Source organism: Prinia subflava, chromosome 5 (assembly GCF_021018805.1).
Source record: "Prinia subflava isolate CZ2003 ecotype Zambia chromosome 5, Cam_Psub_1.2, whole genome shotgun sequence".
Lineage (NCBI taxonomy): Eukaryota > Metazoa > Chordata > Aves > Passeriformes > Cisticolidae > Prinia > Prinia subflava.
Genome location: NC_086251.1, coordinates 949894 through 965000, shown reverse-complemented (window position 1 = coordinate 965000; position 15107 = coordinate 949894). Strand labels below are relative to the sequence as shown.

Below are 15107 nucleotides of genomic sequence, written 5' to 3'. Positions count from 1 at the left end.
CTAGCAATTCTAATCTTTCTGACACCAGCAGCAGCTCTCCAGCTGTGGGAACATTCCTAACTCAGTCCTCAGGTTGTTGCTCCAAGTGTCCTGAGGAAGCAGCCACATCCCAAACTCCTCCATGGCTGGACTATGACTAAGGACTCCCTGAGGTTTCCATCAATAACATTCTCTTTCAACAGTGCTGCCTTTTAAAGGTCCATCATCCTTCAGGTCTGCTGACCTCTGGCAGACCTCCCTGTTCCTGGCACATTTGAAAGAAAAACATCTCTCATCAGATTTTTATGCCTTTGGCTACCTCTTCCTCGAAATCTATTTTGGTGAGCCATCCGACAGAGTTTTAACTCTGCAGGGTTTCCAGTCTTTTCTCCCCTGTTCATATTTCCAGTTTTAAACGAAGGTTTTCTAGTTCTTAGTGACACTGTTTAGAAGCCATTTAACAACATTGTCTTTTTTTGGTGGCTGCACTCCTCAAAGCCAAAAAAAATGAGGAAGGAAAGGAAAAAAATATCAGGTATCTTTTGTTTTAAAAGGTGTCTAAGGCAGGCCAATCTGTGCAGAAGGATGCTACATTTCCAGTCTCAGAGCAAATAAAAGTACTAGGAGAGCCGAAGAGAAATCCTGTTTAGCTTAATGCAGAATAATGTTTTAATTTTGCAAACCAGGTATTGCTCTGGAACTGTTTCATTTTTCACCCCTGGGCTTGTTGTAGCAAGGGTTATTCTGCCACATGCTGGGTCAGGCTTTCTGCAGAGCCATCAATCCACATAAAGTGTATCCAGACAGCTCCTTGGACACCAACCCAGGACAATTTTGAGCGCTCTCAGGAGCTGACCTGTGTCTCTCACTAAACTGATGAGGCAGCACTTCTCTGTGAAGCAAATTCCTTGCAGAAATACTTCATTTTTTTCTACTCTTTTTTGCTACTTTTCTGTATCCCAGAGACTACCAACTCAGTCCTCCAGAATGGATGGCTTGAAGCAGCCAAATCTCTTTTCAGACCAAGCACGCTCAGTGAAATTTATCCAAAAGACCATTGATGGAATTAGGATATTTCAGTGACAAACTGAGTCACAAACGCTCTGTTCCCGACCGTTAATTTATTAGGTCATATAAGAGAGAAAGAATTTGATGGTAACATTATAACACAGCTGTTTTCTTTCAGATGTGGAGCGAGGCCAAGGATTTGATAATTGTGCTGCTTCAATTAGTGGTGGCTCGAGAGCTGCCAGGCAGGAAGCCCGGGGAAGCTCATTAACCAGCCTGAGGGGGCTGATCCTCACCAGGCCATGGCAGGTGGCAGCACAGCAGCACCAGGGACCCTCCTTTCCCACACTGAGCACAGCCAGCAGCAGCTCAGCCTAAAATCTGCATTTCCCAGCAAAAAATCTGCGTCTTTCAGCAGAAGGGTATCGGACAAAATTGTCCGGGCCTATGCAGAGATGTCAAAGAATCGTGGAGTCATAGAATGGTTTGGGATGGAAGGGATCCTAAAGGAAATTTAGTTCCAACTCCCCTGCCACGAGGGAGACACTTCCACTAGACCAGGGACACCTTCCACCAGACCAGAACCTGATGAAGATTCTCATAATGAGACAGAGCCTATTTGCATATCAGCACTGTCAGTAAATCAGTGTCCGTGGTCTTCTGTTCATTCCCCTGGAAGTTCAATCCCACCTGCTTCTCCTTTCTTGTTCGTTTCCCCGCGTTAGAACAGTTTATTCATCCTTCCTCTGCCCTGCCTTTACCAAAATACATCCATCCTCTCCCTGCAGCAGAGATGTGCTGTCAATATTTTAATAATGTTACTGTAACTCAGCTGTCCCCAGCCCCTGGAAATCTCTCCATGCACAAGCTGGGGAAGCTTTTGCCTCAGCCAAGGAAAAAAGCTCACAGTGCTGTGTTATATTGCCACTGCAAATCTCTCCCTTGTAGAAGGCAGACAAGGATGGAGAAAGGATGTCAGCATTACCCACCATGGATGCTATTCTTATCTGACCTTGGGAGTGAAGGGGAATGGGGGAAAACCACGAATCGCTCCTCGTATTTTTCAAACTGCTGGAAAAAAATTGTCAGAGGGAGAATCATATCATCTTCCTTTTTTATACTCTCACCTCCTTAGAAAGCTTATTCATATCCCCATCCCTATCTGGGCTTCCTAACACGTGCTCACTGGTGCATTTTTGGAGGGGCACAGGGAAAGGGGGGGCAGGGGAGGCTCTGCTCCCCCACCCCCCCATCCTGGCTGGCTGGGAAAGCACAGGGTTAACAGCATTATTATTATCATTCCCCAGCACTTGCATTAGTCAGAAAAATCCCGGCAGGCTGCCAGAGCTGCCACAAAACATGAACAGCCCGAAGAGATGGATGCATATGGTGGCTGAGGCGGCTCCATCCAGCTCAGGCACCAGTGCCGTGAGGAATGCTCAGGGAAAAGGGATCCCTCCGGAGCACACGGCCCAGGAACGCCTGGAAACGTGACAGCACTTCAGGGAGCTGGATTCCCATTGTTCCATCCCACTGTTACTGCGTTCTGAAGCTTATTTTGGGGTTGAAATTAATCCCAAATGAGTGTCCACAATTTGGACAGCTCTGCTTGAAGCACGGGGTCATCTCCAGTCCCTGACAGAGGAATCCGAGGGGACATCTGGCACCAACGTCAGGATGACAAGACATGGAGCAGGGAGAGTGCCACAAATACAGTCAATGGTTGCACCTTTTTAAGAATTCCTCCAAAAGTGGGGTATTTGGGTGACCAAAATAATTTTTTTAAAGATTGGCCAATCTTTCCAGATGTTACAAAGTGTTGCATTTATGCTTTTCCCCACATATAAACAGTATGTCACCAGCTTAACTCCCATATTTTACTGTTGATAATCTTTGAGTGATTCAGAGCCTTGATACAAAGCCATGAATCTGACAATTTTCAAATGTATAATTTTTAAAACACGCACTGCCATTGCCTTCCTACCAGTATTTATGTGGAAACATGGACTGGATTTATCCAGCTCAACTCACATTTCTGCCCAGAGTGCCTTCAGAGCATTTGTGTCCCCAAACTGGGACAACCAGGCCCAGCTCTGGTCTGAAGTCCTTAAGAAAGAAATCATTTCTACAAAATTTTTTGAAGGAAAAACATACTATTTTAGTTTGATTTGCACAGCTCTCAGTCTCTATTCCTTCTGGAAATAAGCTGCTGTGCATTTCCTACCTTGCACAGTAAGTTTAGTAAACATTACATTTTAAATGAGGTTCTGTAATTCCAAGTCTAAGCATAACCTTCTTCCTTCAAGCACCCCTAATATATCCTAAAATCCCAACAGAGCCATTCAGCAAAGGTGTTAACTTGCAAATACAAAGTTGATCCTCAGGTTGATATCTTAAAGCTTTGTTTTGCATCACAAAACACCTCACAGTCTGTTAAACCACTGGATCACAATGCCTCAGTAGGCTGACAGAAAAAAAAACCAATTTGTAATCATTTTTCCCCCCATTTTCTTGTTTTCTCCCCATCTCTCTCAACTTTTGGGATTACATTTGTAAGAGTTTTCCTTCCTGACTTATTTTTCCTCATTAGCAAGAAGATTGACAAAGGAAGAGAAGTATGCTGGGATTACATTTTATCTATTTTTGGACTCTCTGATAGCAGCTCATCCACTGCTTGGAGGATCTCACTCCAAATCAGAGTGAAACACTCCAAGTTGAACTGATCAAAGACGAGCAGAGGGCAGCGAGACTGGATCTTACAAACCCTTGTAAATACAGATTATCTACCCTGAAAGCATCAAATAAATCACCCCCTTCTTGTGCTAGAAGCAGAAGGGGCTGCAGAGAGCAGGAGCATCCTTTGGGAATGGGTTATTGAGCCCAAGCTTGCACACATCACTAAAAACTCCACATTAGGCAAATTCTCAAGTCTGCAGACTAAAGATCTGTATCTATAAAGATACATTTAGTATGTGAACGACCAGACGGGCAGGAACCTTCCCACAGCTACAGACCAGGTGATTTTTTAATGTCTCCCACTGAAACAGGGCACTTTTCAGAGTAAACTTTGTGGTGGGAGAGTTCTCAGTGTGCACAGGAGAGGACGGGAACCAACGTGAATCAAAACTAATTAAAATAATAATTCAAAAGAGACACTTCTCCCAAAGACACTGCTGCAGAACAATAAAGAAATTGCTGTGCAAACATGGCATATTTTATTGCAGGCAGCATTTCTTTCTTCGAATCCCTACGGGCTGGAAACCAAAATCCAAAGCGGGGAAAGAAATGTTCCTTGTCTATAGAATATGATAAAATTGAGATATTAGAAGGGAAAAAAACGCCCAAAAATTAAAACAATTTTAAAAAGACCAGAAGCAAAAAAACAACAAACCCGTGATATTCACCCATGGAGACAAATAAATATGCATTAGAATTTTCTAAAATGTGGATTTGCACATTCATGCCAATCTGAAAGTTAATGCTTGGAATGGGTCATATATCTCCCAAAAACTGCTGTCATGTCACTGATCTGTGCTGATTATGAGTAACTGTGTGAAAACTATCTGGGTGGATAATTGCCTGGCAGCAGCATTTTTGCATATAGGATTGGCACTAAAAAAAAATAAATTAAAAATAAACAACTTTTGCATCTTACTACATCAAAAGGCCTTTAGAAATATGTAAATTGGATTAATGACATTCATTTGTACATTAAAAGCAGCAAAACAGAAAATATAAAACTACTTAAAATATCAAATGTTTTTAGTATTTGGAGTCAAGCTGAAGCTTCAATAGTAATCCAGCAATTAGATATGGGTTAGTATGCAAATGAAGGAGGAATTTCACTCATTAAAACTTCCTCTGTAATATCAGGAAGGTGGCAATATTCCTGTGTGGAAAATGTATTCTTGGTGACTTTTCCAACAGTGTCAAATATTGTAGCAGTTCCATTTTTATATTCTGAACCCTTTCCTGTTTTCTAAGGTTAATGACAAGAATTTACCCACTGCATAGTCCCTTCAGAGATGGAAAAACCTACCCAGACAATCTTTCTGTTCCAGTGAAGGTTAATATTAACATTAACAGACCCTAATCTATCCAAAATGAATCCAACCTTCATCTCAATCTGGATTGAAAAAGGACAAGAAAAAAGTCAGTGCCTGAATTACAGGATTTAGGGCTGCTGCTTTAGGAGCATCTGAAGAGTTCAGAGAGGATCTTTTCACCCCATGCAGCCATCAGAGGATTCATCCAGCATGGGAATATTCTGAATTCTTTGGTTCCCATTCCACTGAAGCAGCTGAAACGTGAGCACAGCTGCAGAAAGCTGGAACTGCCTCACAGAACCCTAAAACTCCGCAAGTTATCCCAACTTCCCTGCAAGGGTTGAACCAGAGCATGGTTTAGGTTGGAAAAACCCTCAAAGGTCACTGAGTCCAGCCACTGACACAGCACTGCCAAGGCCAGCACTGACCATGTCCCCAAGTGCCACCTCCACACGGCTTTTAAACCTACTGCCCTGGGCAGGCTGTGCCCTCCTTTCTGGGAAGATGTTTTGCCTAATATCCAATCTAAACCTCCCCTGCTCCAACTTGAGGCCACTTCCTCGTGTCCTGTTCCTTGCGAGACGAGGCCGAGGCCGTCAGGGCCTTAAAATGGCAGCAGCTGCCCAATTTGGCGCTATCTGCTGCCATCCAAGGCATGGGCAGGTTTCTTGACCTTCGGGGCTGCCAAGGAGAAACATCAGGTGTCAGGCCTGAGGAACAGGACTCATCCAGAGAAAAGCAATCCCCTCCATCAATCCCCCGGGGAGACCAAACAGGGGCAAGCTCAAGCACCCAGGCTTGGGCCCATACCATGAGACAGGAGCAAAGTTCTGAACAGCACTTCTGGAGAGGTTTGCTTGGGATAGAGGAAAGAAATGGGAAAAAAACAGCAAGAAAAGGAGAGCTGGAGGTGAATATTCCTAGTCTTTGAGTCTTGAATAACAGCTGCCTACATCATTTACAGCTCTGAAGAACCACCACTTGGTTAGGTGTGCACATGATTGCTATTGAATATCTCCAAACTATTCTAAAAATACACAGGAATTATGGGCACCAAAGAGCTACTCCCAGACAAAATCCATCTTCAGTTCCATTCCCAATCTCTCTGTGTTCATACAAGCCAGCTCCAAAAGAGGCACAGCCAATAAGGCATATTTAGATATTAAAAAAAACCCCCGAGAAAATTTAACAAAATTATTACAATGGATGTTTTACTGGCCATTTAAAAACAATTTCCCCTTTAATTTAGGGGTTAAAGTGAGCCATCATCATCCCCAGTGTAAATAAATACACCAGATGCAGCAAACAACTCACAAGCCTGTCAGCAATGACCACGGCTTCTCACAAATCTCTCTGGCACTGAAAAGTCACAGGTTGAGTCCATTAAAAGCAGTAGCACTTGTTTGGAGAACAGTCCTGGAAGAAGAAATCGCAATAAAAAATACCAGGGAGATTGATGTGGTGAAATAAAAAAGGATTCTATCATTTTGCTGCTTGTGGTTTTTTTTTTTTTTAATAAAATACAACATAATCAACACAAGACTTTGGTATCTGCCCTCTTTATTTTTGTATACTTGTCCAGAGCCAACCCTTTTTGTAACAGGCTGTAAATAAACTCTTCCATGAGTTCTTTTATGTACTTCCATGCTTTCAAATTCTCTCTCCATCAGCAAATAAAGGAACACTTGGCTACCCACTCTTATCCTGTCATTCTACCCACCCCTTCTGGAGAAACTTCCATGTATTTGCTGGGACCATTTCCAGTGCTCTGACCAGCAGAACCCTCAGAGACCTTCAAGTCCAGCCACATCCTGAACCCAAACCAGGAGGCACCACTTGGCCATGAAGACAACACAGGAGGTCCTACTTTGACCATGGAGAAATGATGTTTTTCTAACAAGTGAAAACTTCGTACCACAAGATGAGGAGGACGAGAAATCCGGCTCCCCAAACAGCTGCCAGAATATATGAGGTGAAAATGAGGTAGTGATAAAGGATTATTATCCTTCATTGTTGTATACAAGAGTCTCTGAAGATTTCTATCAGTGGCACAACAGGATGTAAAATGTTATTTCTAATCTGATTGACTTAAAGTACATTTCAATTTGCTTATTAGATGAATTTGCTGATCCCCACAGTCACAAGCCACAGGAAACGCTTTGAAGGCACAGAAAAAACCTAGGCAGGGATTCCTTGGAAATCCACCTTCTCCCTCACTGGGGTCCTGCACATTAATTTCAGAGGAGCGCAGCAGCTCTGAGTGGGATGGCCACCATTTATTGGGATAACTCCAACACTGAATATCCCCATGTATTTACCATCAGCCAGCTTAGCAGGAGAACTGCATGGGGAAAGAAGCCTTCTCTTGCTTTTCTTTATACAATTAATAGATTAAATATGAACCCACTGTTCTGTAGAGGACACATGCTAGAGATTGGATATGAAAGGAATATTAATCCAAGGAATGCAGAGCTTCTGCTAGATCAGACCCCAAAGTTCAGACTACCTTCAAATCAAGTGTTTCTGCAGCTCTCAGCACCCACACAGAAGCAGTGGGGAGCCTGCTGTGTGTACCAACACGGAGGGGTTTATTTAACCCCTCTGAAACCTTGAGAACAGCTTAGGAACCTCACTCCACAGTAAAGGTTAAAAGGGGATGACACTGAGGAAATCCTACCAAAAACCCCTAAATGAATACAGTGCATGTCCACCTACAGAGCTCTCATTTGCTTTTTCAGATTTGGAGATAATAGCAAAGATATATTTGCCCAGTAGGGGTCCATGAGCGAAGCTATTTTTTCAGAAAACTTGAATTTTTGGGATAGGGAGAGAGGGGGAGGTTACTGCTGATGAAACATACGATGATCAGATGTTCCTAACCTTCCCTTTAACCTCTGCACAGGCTGCAGGTTCATGAAACACAACCAGCAGGTGAACTGAGCATTTCAGTGTCACACAAATTGACTGGCAGTCTCAGAACAGGAAAAAGAAAACTGTTCATAAATAAATGAAGAAACCATGACACACACATGTAGCTCCCCATGATACTCTTTCTCCTGCTTGTAAGGTGCTTGCACCTCCCCCAGAAAAAGGAAAAAAGAAGAAAATAAAGAAGGAAAAAAATCCAGATTTTTAGATTAGCTCTGTCCTCAGCAATACGAGTTTGTCAGTTCATTCTCCACCATTGGAAACAACTCATCTGCTTTCCCTCACCTGTAGTTTTGCAGGTTTGTAGCAACATCCTGTAATTAAAAGAAATGGTATTTTCTCCCTTTAAATACCAGGCACAAATAGTGTTTTTCATATAGCTCCAATCCAGCAACCAGGTTTCCATAGTATCCAGAGACTAAAAAAAGCCAACAGGCTTCAGAGAAATTAATTTTAATAGAATGCCTTGTGTTAATTGCCCAACCACACCACAAAAATGGCATTTATTTATTTTGTGTTAGTTTTCATACTTAACCCCAACACCTGAGAGCTGGAAATGGGAGAGATGTATTATTCCTGTGTTGTTTGAAGAGAGGCTGGAAAGATTTCTGCACAAGGGAAGACCATCCAGAGCTGGGCTTCATGTGGATCACAGGATGGCCAAGGTGGCTGGATGCCACTGGATGGTGGCTAAGAACTGGCTGTTGATACTAAGCAGCTTAACTTTATACAAATTTGCTATTTTTAGAGGATTTTGTGGTAGGAATTGGGGGAAACAGTGGTTTTCAAACTCGCTAGGAGCCAGAAGTTCCCTGTGGATATCTCCACGCTCCACGCGCAGTCCCGTGGGCTTTGGCAGAACCCCTCCAGGGACAGGATAGGAATGTCAGGAAATTCTCCTAAAATACTGAGGCAAAACGCCTTGAAACTGAAAATGGAGAACTGAATGGACACAGAGCTGATTCTGGCTGCTGCTGTTATCACCACAATGCAAAGCCTCCTCTCAAAGAAGCGTTAAAATCAGCTCCGGGTTTCAAAGAGCTACTTGTTAAATTTTGGGGAACCACAAGCCAAGGATACACCTCACGGAGAGTCAAGGCTGAAGGAAAATGCTTCCCAGCTCTGCTCACAGCCTGAGAACTAAAAACTAAAACTGCTTTCATTCTTGTCTGCTCTTCATACTTATTTTAAAGCATATTACGTGATTATGTGTGAAGAACTGAGCTCCTCTAAGAACCAAATTATTTTTTGTCTGCCCATTTCCATCGATGTCAAAAAGGAAACAGTGTTAATAATGTCTTTTAAAAATTAACCAAGATTTGTTCCTCCTTTTTATGATCACACTGGCACATTTGGAACACCATCACTTCCTACGGGTTAGAGGATACATGTGCAAAACAGATAAAAGAACAATCAGAAACAGTTAAGTACAGAGGGGTTGTGCACATCCAAAGCACTCTGAGGGCACAATAATTTTTCTCAGCTGCCACCATCCACTAAAAGCATAAACTAAGAAAAAAATCTAAACAAACCCAAACCCTCAGTTACTGAGTTTAAGTGGAGAGAAAGGAAAACACTTCTCCATCAAGAGAACAATTAATTCCCTGCACACATCCACCAGGCTGTTCCCCTCTTGTGCCACAGCTGCTCTTTTCCCAAAAGAGCCCATTGTCCCAGCCCTCCGGTACATCTGTAGCTGCACTTCAGCAGGAGAATGCCAGAAGCAAAACAGGAACAAAGTTTTCTTTGGAGAAACAAGAGAGCTTGCATTTTAAGCAGTGTCAGGGGCTTAACAGACATCATTTACAGATGTCACCAAGAGGATGACGAGTAACTGGTTAACAGAAATAAGCCTTTTCCTCTAATGGTTGGTTAAATCCAACTATGTGCCAATTAAATACACAGGTTTAAAAACAGTGGTGCCCAGACCGGTGCTGTGTACATATATAAAAAATCCCAGAATGTTTTTTTTGTTGGAAGGAACCAAAGAGCATCCAGTTCCAAACCCCTGCCGTGGCCAGGAACTCCCTCTCCAGAAGCTCAAACGCTGCAGAGTTGTGCTGCAGCTTTGGCAAAGCCCTCATCATTAAAAAGATGTTTGCAGAGTTGATCCAAACCCGAGGTAGGAGCTGTCTAGGAACAGAGCAGCTCCCAGCCCGGCTGTTCTCCTGCCAAACCGGAGGCTCCCTGGCTGGGCAGGAGCAGCAGCCAAGCTGGCATCAAAAAAACCCCTCCTGCAAGACACTGAACTAACGTGGACCTGCCTGTGCTGGTCCCCCAGAAAGGCCTGAGTGTGAGAGCTAAATCCAGCCCTCAGAAACGTACTGAGAATGCTGGGTTTGCTTTTGTTCCTCCCACACACAGCACGCTTAGCAAGCGCTGCATGGAGCCAGTGTCCACACTGCTGGGAGAGGAGCAAACTTCCAGCTGCCACCTGAGAGCCCCTGCTCCTACAAAGCCACTAACAAGACAGCTTTCACTTAATTCCAAGAGAGAAAACAGCATCGTGGTTCCCATGAGCCTGCCTGAGAAAAAAAATAAATTTAGATTTCTATCTGGGGGTAGAGGCAAGCAGAGTTCACACTAGAAATGAGAGAAAGCACAGCCACGGGGTAATTAATGAAGATTATCAAAGGATGGGAAGGTTTCTTTATTGCTAAAAGGACTGGAATCAGTGATGGCTGGCTTTGTAAAACCACTAATTCTCCCAGCCATTGAACACCAATGTAAGGCAGAACATTGCTAAAAATATTCATAATAACTGGAGTCTAAGCTAGAACAATAATGTTCCAAGTTTGCTTCCCACAGCAGTTTTCAAGTTTGTATAAAGTGGAATAAAACCAGTAGCCTATTGCTAAATATGAACCTTCATTTGTATATGAAAGTGAGGGATTTGGGGGTGCTTTTTTAATATTTCAGATTTTTTAAAATGTCTTCCTAAATGCTTATTGCTCCTTCTTACATGCAGTCAGAGGACAGATATCCTTGATACGATGATAAAATAATGCTGTCTGTAATAAAATGTTTACTCTTCACCCAAAACCAGTTAAAGAAAAGTTTGTACTAGTAAACTGTATAAGCTTTTGAGGATGAAGAAATACAGGCAGTTATACTACAGGTATTTTGGATGTTTTAGTACAAGTACCAGCTGAAGAGTTCTGCAGCAAAAATGATGACATTTCTTCTACTATCATCTCTGGTTCTGATCCTCGAATTAAACCTTGAATTTTGCCCTTTTGTTTTTATTTTTGGAATGAATAATTCACCAGGTTTATCTAGTTTACATATTAACTGGAATGTAAATAAGCAGCCACGCTATTCCGAAGACAATAACATTTCAATTTATCTGGAAAAATAAGAGATTTTATGGCCCAATAATGCAAACTGCAATGCCTCATTTAGAGAACAAATGCATTGTTCTGGTAAAATATTACAGAATTAACTCGGCTTTCAGAGTATTGATATTGTAACATTATTGTTTGTGTGACAGGGAAAATCCCCACGAGCCCCATCAGGCAACACCTGCAGAACAGCTGCACACTCATGGGGACAGCAAGAACAAATAGTTAATAATCCACTGGGGTTTCATTTTAAAAGACAATCTATATCCTACCGCACTGAAACCCTCAAAAAACCTCTGTTCTGGGTTAAAACAGGCCTTCCAGTTTAATGATTTCTTTACTCAAAGATGGTTAGACTGGTTCGTGTCATCAAAGAAAATCTCCAACACAAGCCCACCTTTAAGAACTCTTGAAGTCATGTCTCAAGGCAGAACTCTCTGAATTTTTCCTGACTTGAGCAGTTATAGCATACAAATCCAGTCACTGGTGAGTTATTAATGACCTACAAGGGAATTAGTGATGGCTGTAATTTTTTAACCCCTTTCTAATGGAGACTGCAATATTTAGCACTTGGCCTAATATGTTGCTTTACTTTTATTTATCTTTTTAATCACGCCGATATCAGGATTCAAGAAAACATCAACTAAAATAGTTAAAAATAACATATAGGGCAAGTTGTAAAATCTCAGTTACAACAACCAAATCATACCCATCCTTGCTTTCTGATTGTTCATCACAGCTAAGAAAAAAAACACATTGAACTGGCATCTCTTGGATTGCTTTTGAAAATCCACATCTACTGACAGCTGCCTCTAGCTCACTCCTTCAGCTCTAAAAGTGCTCCTGCACTTTCCCAGCACATTAGCCCTGTGCTCTGTCCAGGAGAGCCACTACACACTCCACAATTTTTATCACTAAAACCACGGCTGGGTTTGAAGCAGGGAGGAGACAAACCTCAGAGTGTCAGAAATTTCCATGGAGACTCTGTGAGCACTGTTTCCAAGGGCGAGTGTAGTGTTCATCTCTGAAGTCTCGTGTTGAAATTAATTGTACAGGCTGGACAAATCAGGAACTGCACACTTAATAAAAATTCAGTCATATGATACAATGCCAGCTGTTCCAGGTAATCCCTACTCCATTTATCTGCTGGAGCAAGACACCACCTTCTCTTTCCTTTTTATACAGATCTTTTATTTGTTCTCCTCCACGTGTATCAACTTCAAACATGAATTATTACAATCCCTCATAGCTGATATTGAAGTTTCCCTCCTTCAGAAGATTCCAGACCGTAACTGTACACGAAAAAATGATGCCCTGTCTTCTCCTGCCCTCCTCTCCAAAGCAAGGACCCATCTCCCTGTCAAATCTGCCTTTCCAGAGTGAGGTTCCCCTCATCTCCACAAAAACCTCTTGCTCCACCAAACCTCCTGGAGCAAGAACGAAACGTCTGCTCTGCCTCTCATTTTGCTCCCTGCCAAACTGGACTCTCCCTTCCCTAACGCCCTGTGCTGTGAGTGTTATAAATAGCACTAATTAGGCTCCTGGTTGCCCATTAACTCTTTTATTATTCATGTGACATTTATGATAAATGCCTGGTATTACTTACAAATGGTTGAGGTGGCACTTACACACAGAGGCATAAACTTCAGAGTCATGGGAGAAATCATTTAGCAGCGAGGCAGGCTGACTACACCGGGCTGACAACCGCTTGGTGGTGTGGAAATTTAAATTTAAACTTAAATTTCTCATTCAACACAAAAGATAAAGCAGCTTGGCTTTCCTAGAAGTGCAGGTGGACTTCTATTTCACGAGTCTTTTGCATCACTCTGAGTATCTCTAAAGATGGCTTTCTCCATCCAGCCAGGGCTGTGCACTGCATGTTGGCCACAAAAGAGGAGAAAATCCTGCCTCTCTCCAACAGAAGAGCCTCCTGCAACAGCCAAGTTGTCATTTCTCAGGATGATCAGATCCTCTTAATTAAGTTGCAAAATTCAGAACGGAATAACCCCCATGAACATAAATTACACAGAAATGGATTTGATTTGCATGTAATAATGGCTTCTTTCAGAATTAATTACAAATATGCTGGAGTATGGATTAACGTCCTCCTGATTCAGCACTGTATGTGCATGTTGAGCTGCTCTTCTAAGCTAAGGCTAGGAGTAATTGTCTAGACAATTAATTATAATTCTTCTCTCATTTGCCAAAAAAACAGTAAAGCTTTGTGCAGCATCAGTCACCCAGCCTTCTTCCACCCCTTCAGAGATCTTAAAAAAATCCACGGGCATATCTGTCATTCCATAATGAATTAAATTGCACATTGTTCACCATCAATCCTGTCTGTGCAATCTGCCGGTACAGACTCCTCATACCTAAAAGTCTGAGCAGAAACCAACCTCTAAAAACACAGCCTTGCTTCAAAACCCCACCTAAGAGGAACAGGGAGAGCTTTGGAAGGATCCCTGCCCAGGGAACGCAGCAGCTCCATTTGCGAGCTGGTCTTTAATGCTAAACGCTTCTTCTTAAGTAAACAAACAGCCAGGGAAATGTGCTTGAAGACAGAGATAAAAATGCACATCTATTTACTTTAGAAGCCTGCAAAGCCTGTTCTTTCACGGCTACAGCGTGAGGAAGTGGTGCAACTATTTAAATTCAGTCACCATGGGAGTTCAAGGCACACTCCAAAAAAAGCTGCGCGTTGTACCCTCTCCCGCATGCAAAAGGCAGCTCTGCAGAAAGACCCACTGTAACACCAGCAAGATTTCACCAAACCATACATGAGCCTGAAGAAGAACACATCAAATGATGTAAAATCAATAGATCTTACAGATAAATCCATCTCAAACCCTATTTTCAATCCCTGGTTTCACAGAACCACAGCATCCCTCTGTTGGTTGTGAAAAGGTTGTGGGGGAAGAGGAAGAGAAATCCCAAATCATGATTTTGCTGCAAGCTGCCCAGCAACACTCAAAAGGAGAACCAACCATTTAAACAAAACCTAAAATACCAACAAAAAAATCCTCCAGAATATCAAACGTGAAGATATTTTTGGCATCAATGAACAGAATCTTTAAATATACCCTGTTGATAAAACAATTTATACTGCAATAACATCCATTGCTTATTTCTTTTGTATTTAAAGTGTAGTGTTAGAAAAATTCAATTTCAAGCCAAAGTAAATTGCTTTATTCTCCATGGTTACTAAATGCCACTAGACCATGGATATTTCTGAGTGCAGAAACAGTTGCATAAAAAGTCATTAATTTCGGTTACTCCCTGAAAACATTTAGAAGAGACCAGAACTGATAGCCCTCAATAAATATTGAAATCCATCTCACTTTCAAGAACTGAAAGAAGACTACGACCTCCCAAATAGACTCTCAGAGTGTATTCCCAAAGGACAAAACAGAACAACCAGAAAATTCCCAGCCAGCCTGACCATTGTCCTCTGTCACTGCTTCCCTGAATGCTGCAGGAAGTTTGCAGTTGATCAAGTGAAGCACATTCCTGGTGTTAGCCCACAGAACTTGCTGCTCAGAGGCATCCCACACCTTTTTCCAGAGTCAATTCTCCAACGGGAACATCACTCTCTCCCCAACAGAGCACTGAGAATCAAATTTCAGCATCTCCTACCTCGATCAAAAAGTCTCCAGTTCTCAGGCCAGCTTGCCATGCTACTCCCCCTTCATCCACAGATTCCAAGTACTGCAAAGCAGGAAAGGCTGGAGTTGGGGTGAATTCTTCAATTGGTGTGTCAGCTTTAAAAATAAATACCACATTAAAAAAAGAAAGTTATGGATTGCTT

At 42.3% G+C, this 15107-nt stretch overlaps 1 protein-coding gene across 6 annotated transcripts in view; it reads right to left on the bottom strand.

Annotated features, from left to right (window-relative positions):
• The window catches only part of SHANK2 (SH3 and multiple ankyrin repeat domains 2), a 278987-nt gene that overhangs the window by 98164 nt on the left and 165716 nt on the right, over window positions 1–15107 (bottom strand). For all 6 annotated transcript variants that reach the window (XR_010080409.1, XR_010080407.1, XR_010080408.1 and 3 more), the window contains one exon: window positions 14936–15060. Coding sequence is in view for 3 of the 6 variants with exons in the window: in XM_063397512.1 (XP_063253582.1) it covers window positions 14936–15060 (125 nt within the window). In the remaining 3 variants the exon portion in view is untranslated. The remainder of the gene's footprint in view (window positions 1–14935; window positions 15061–15107) is intronic.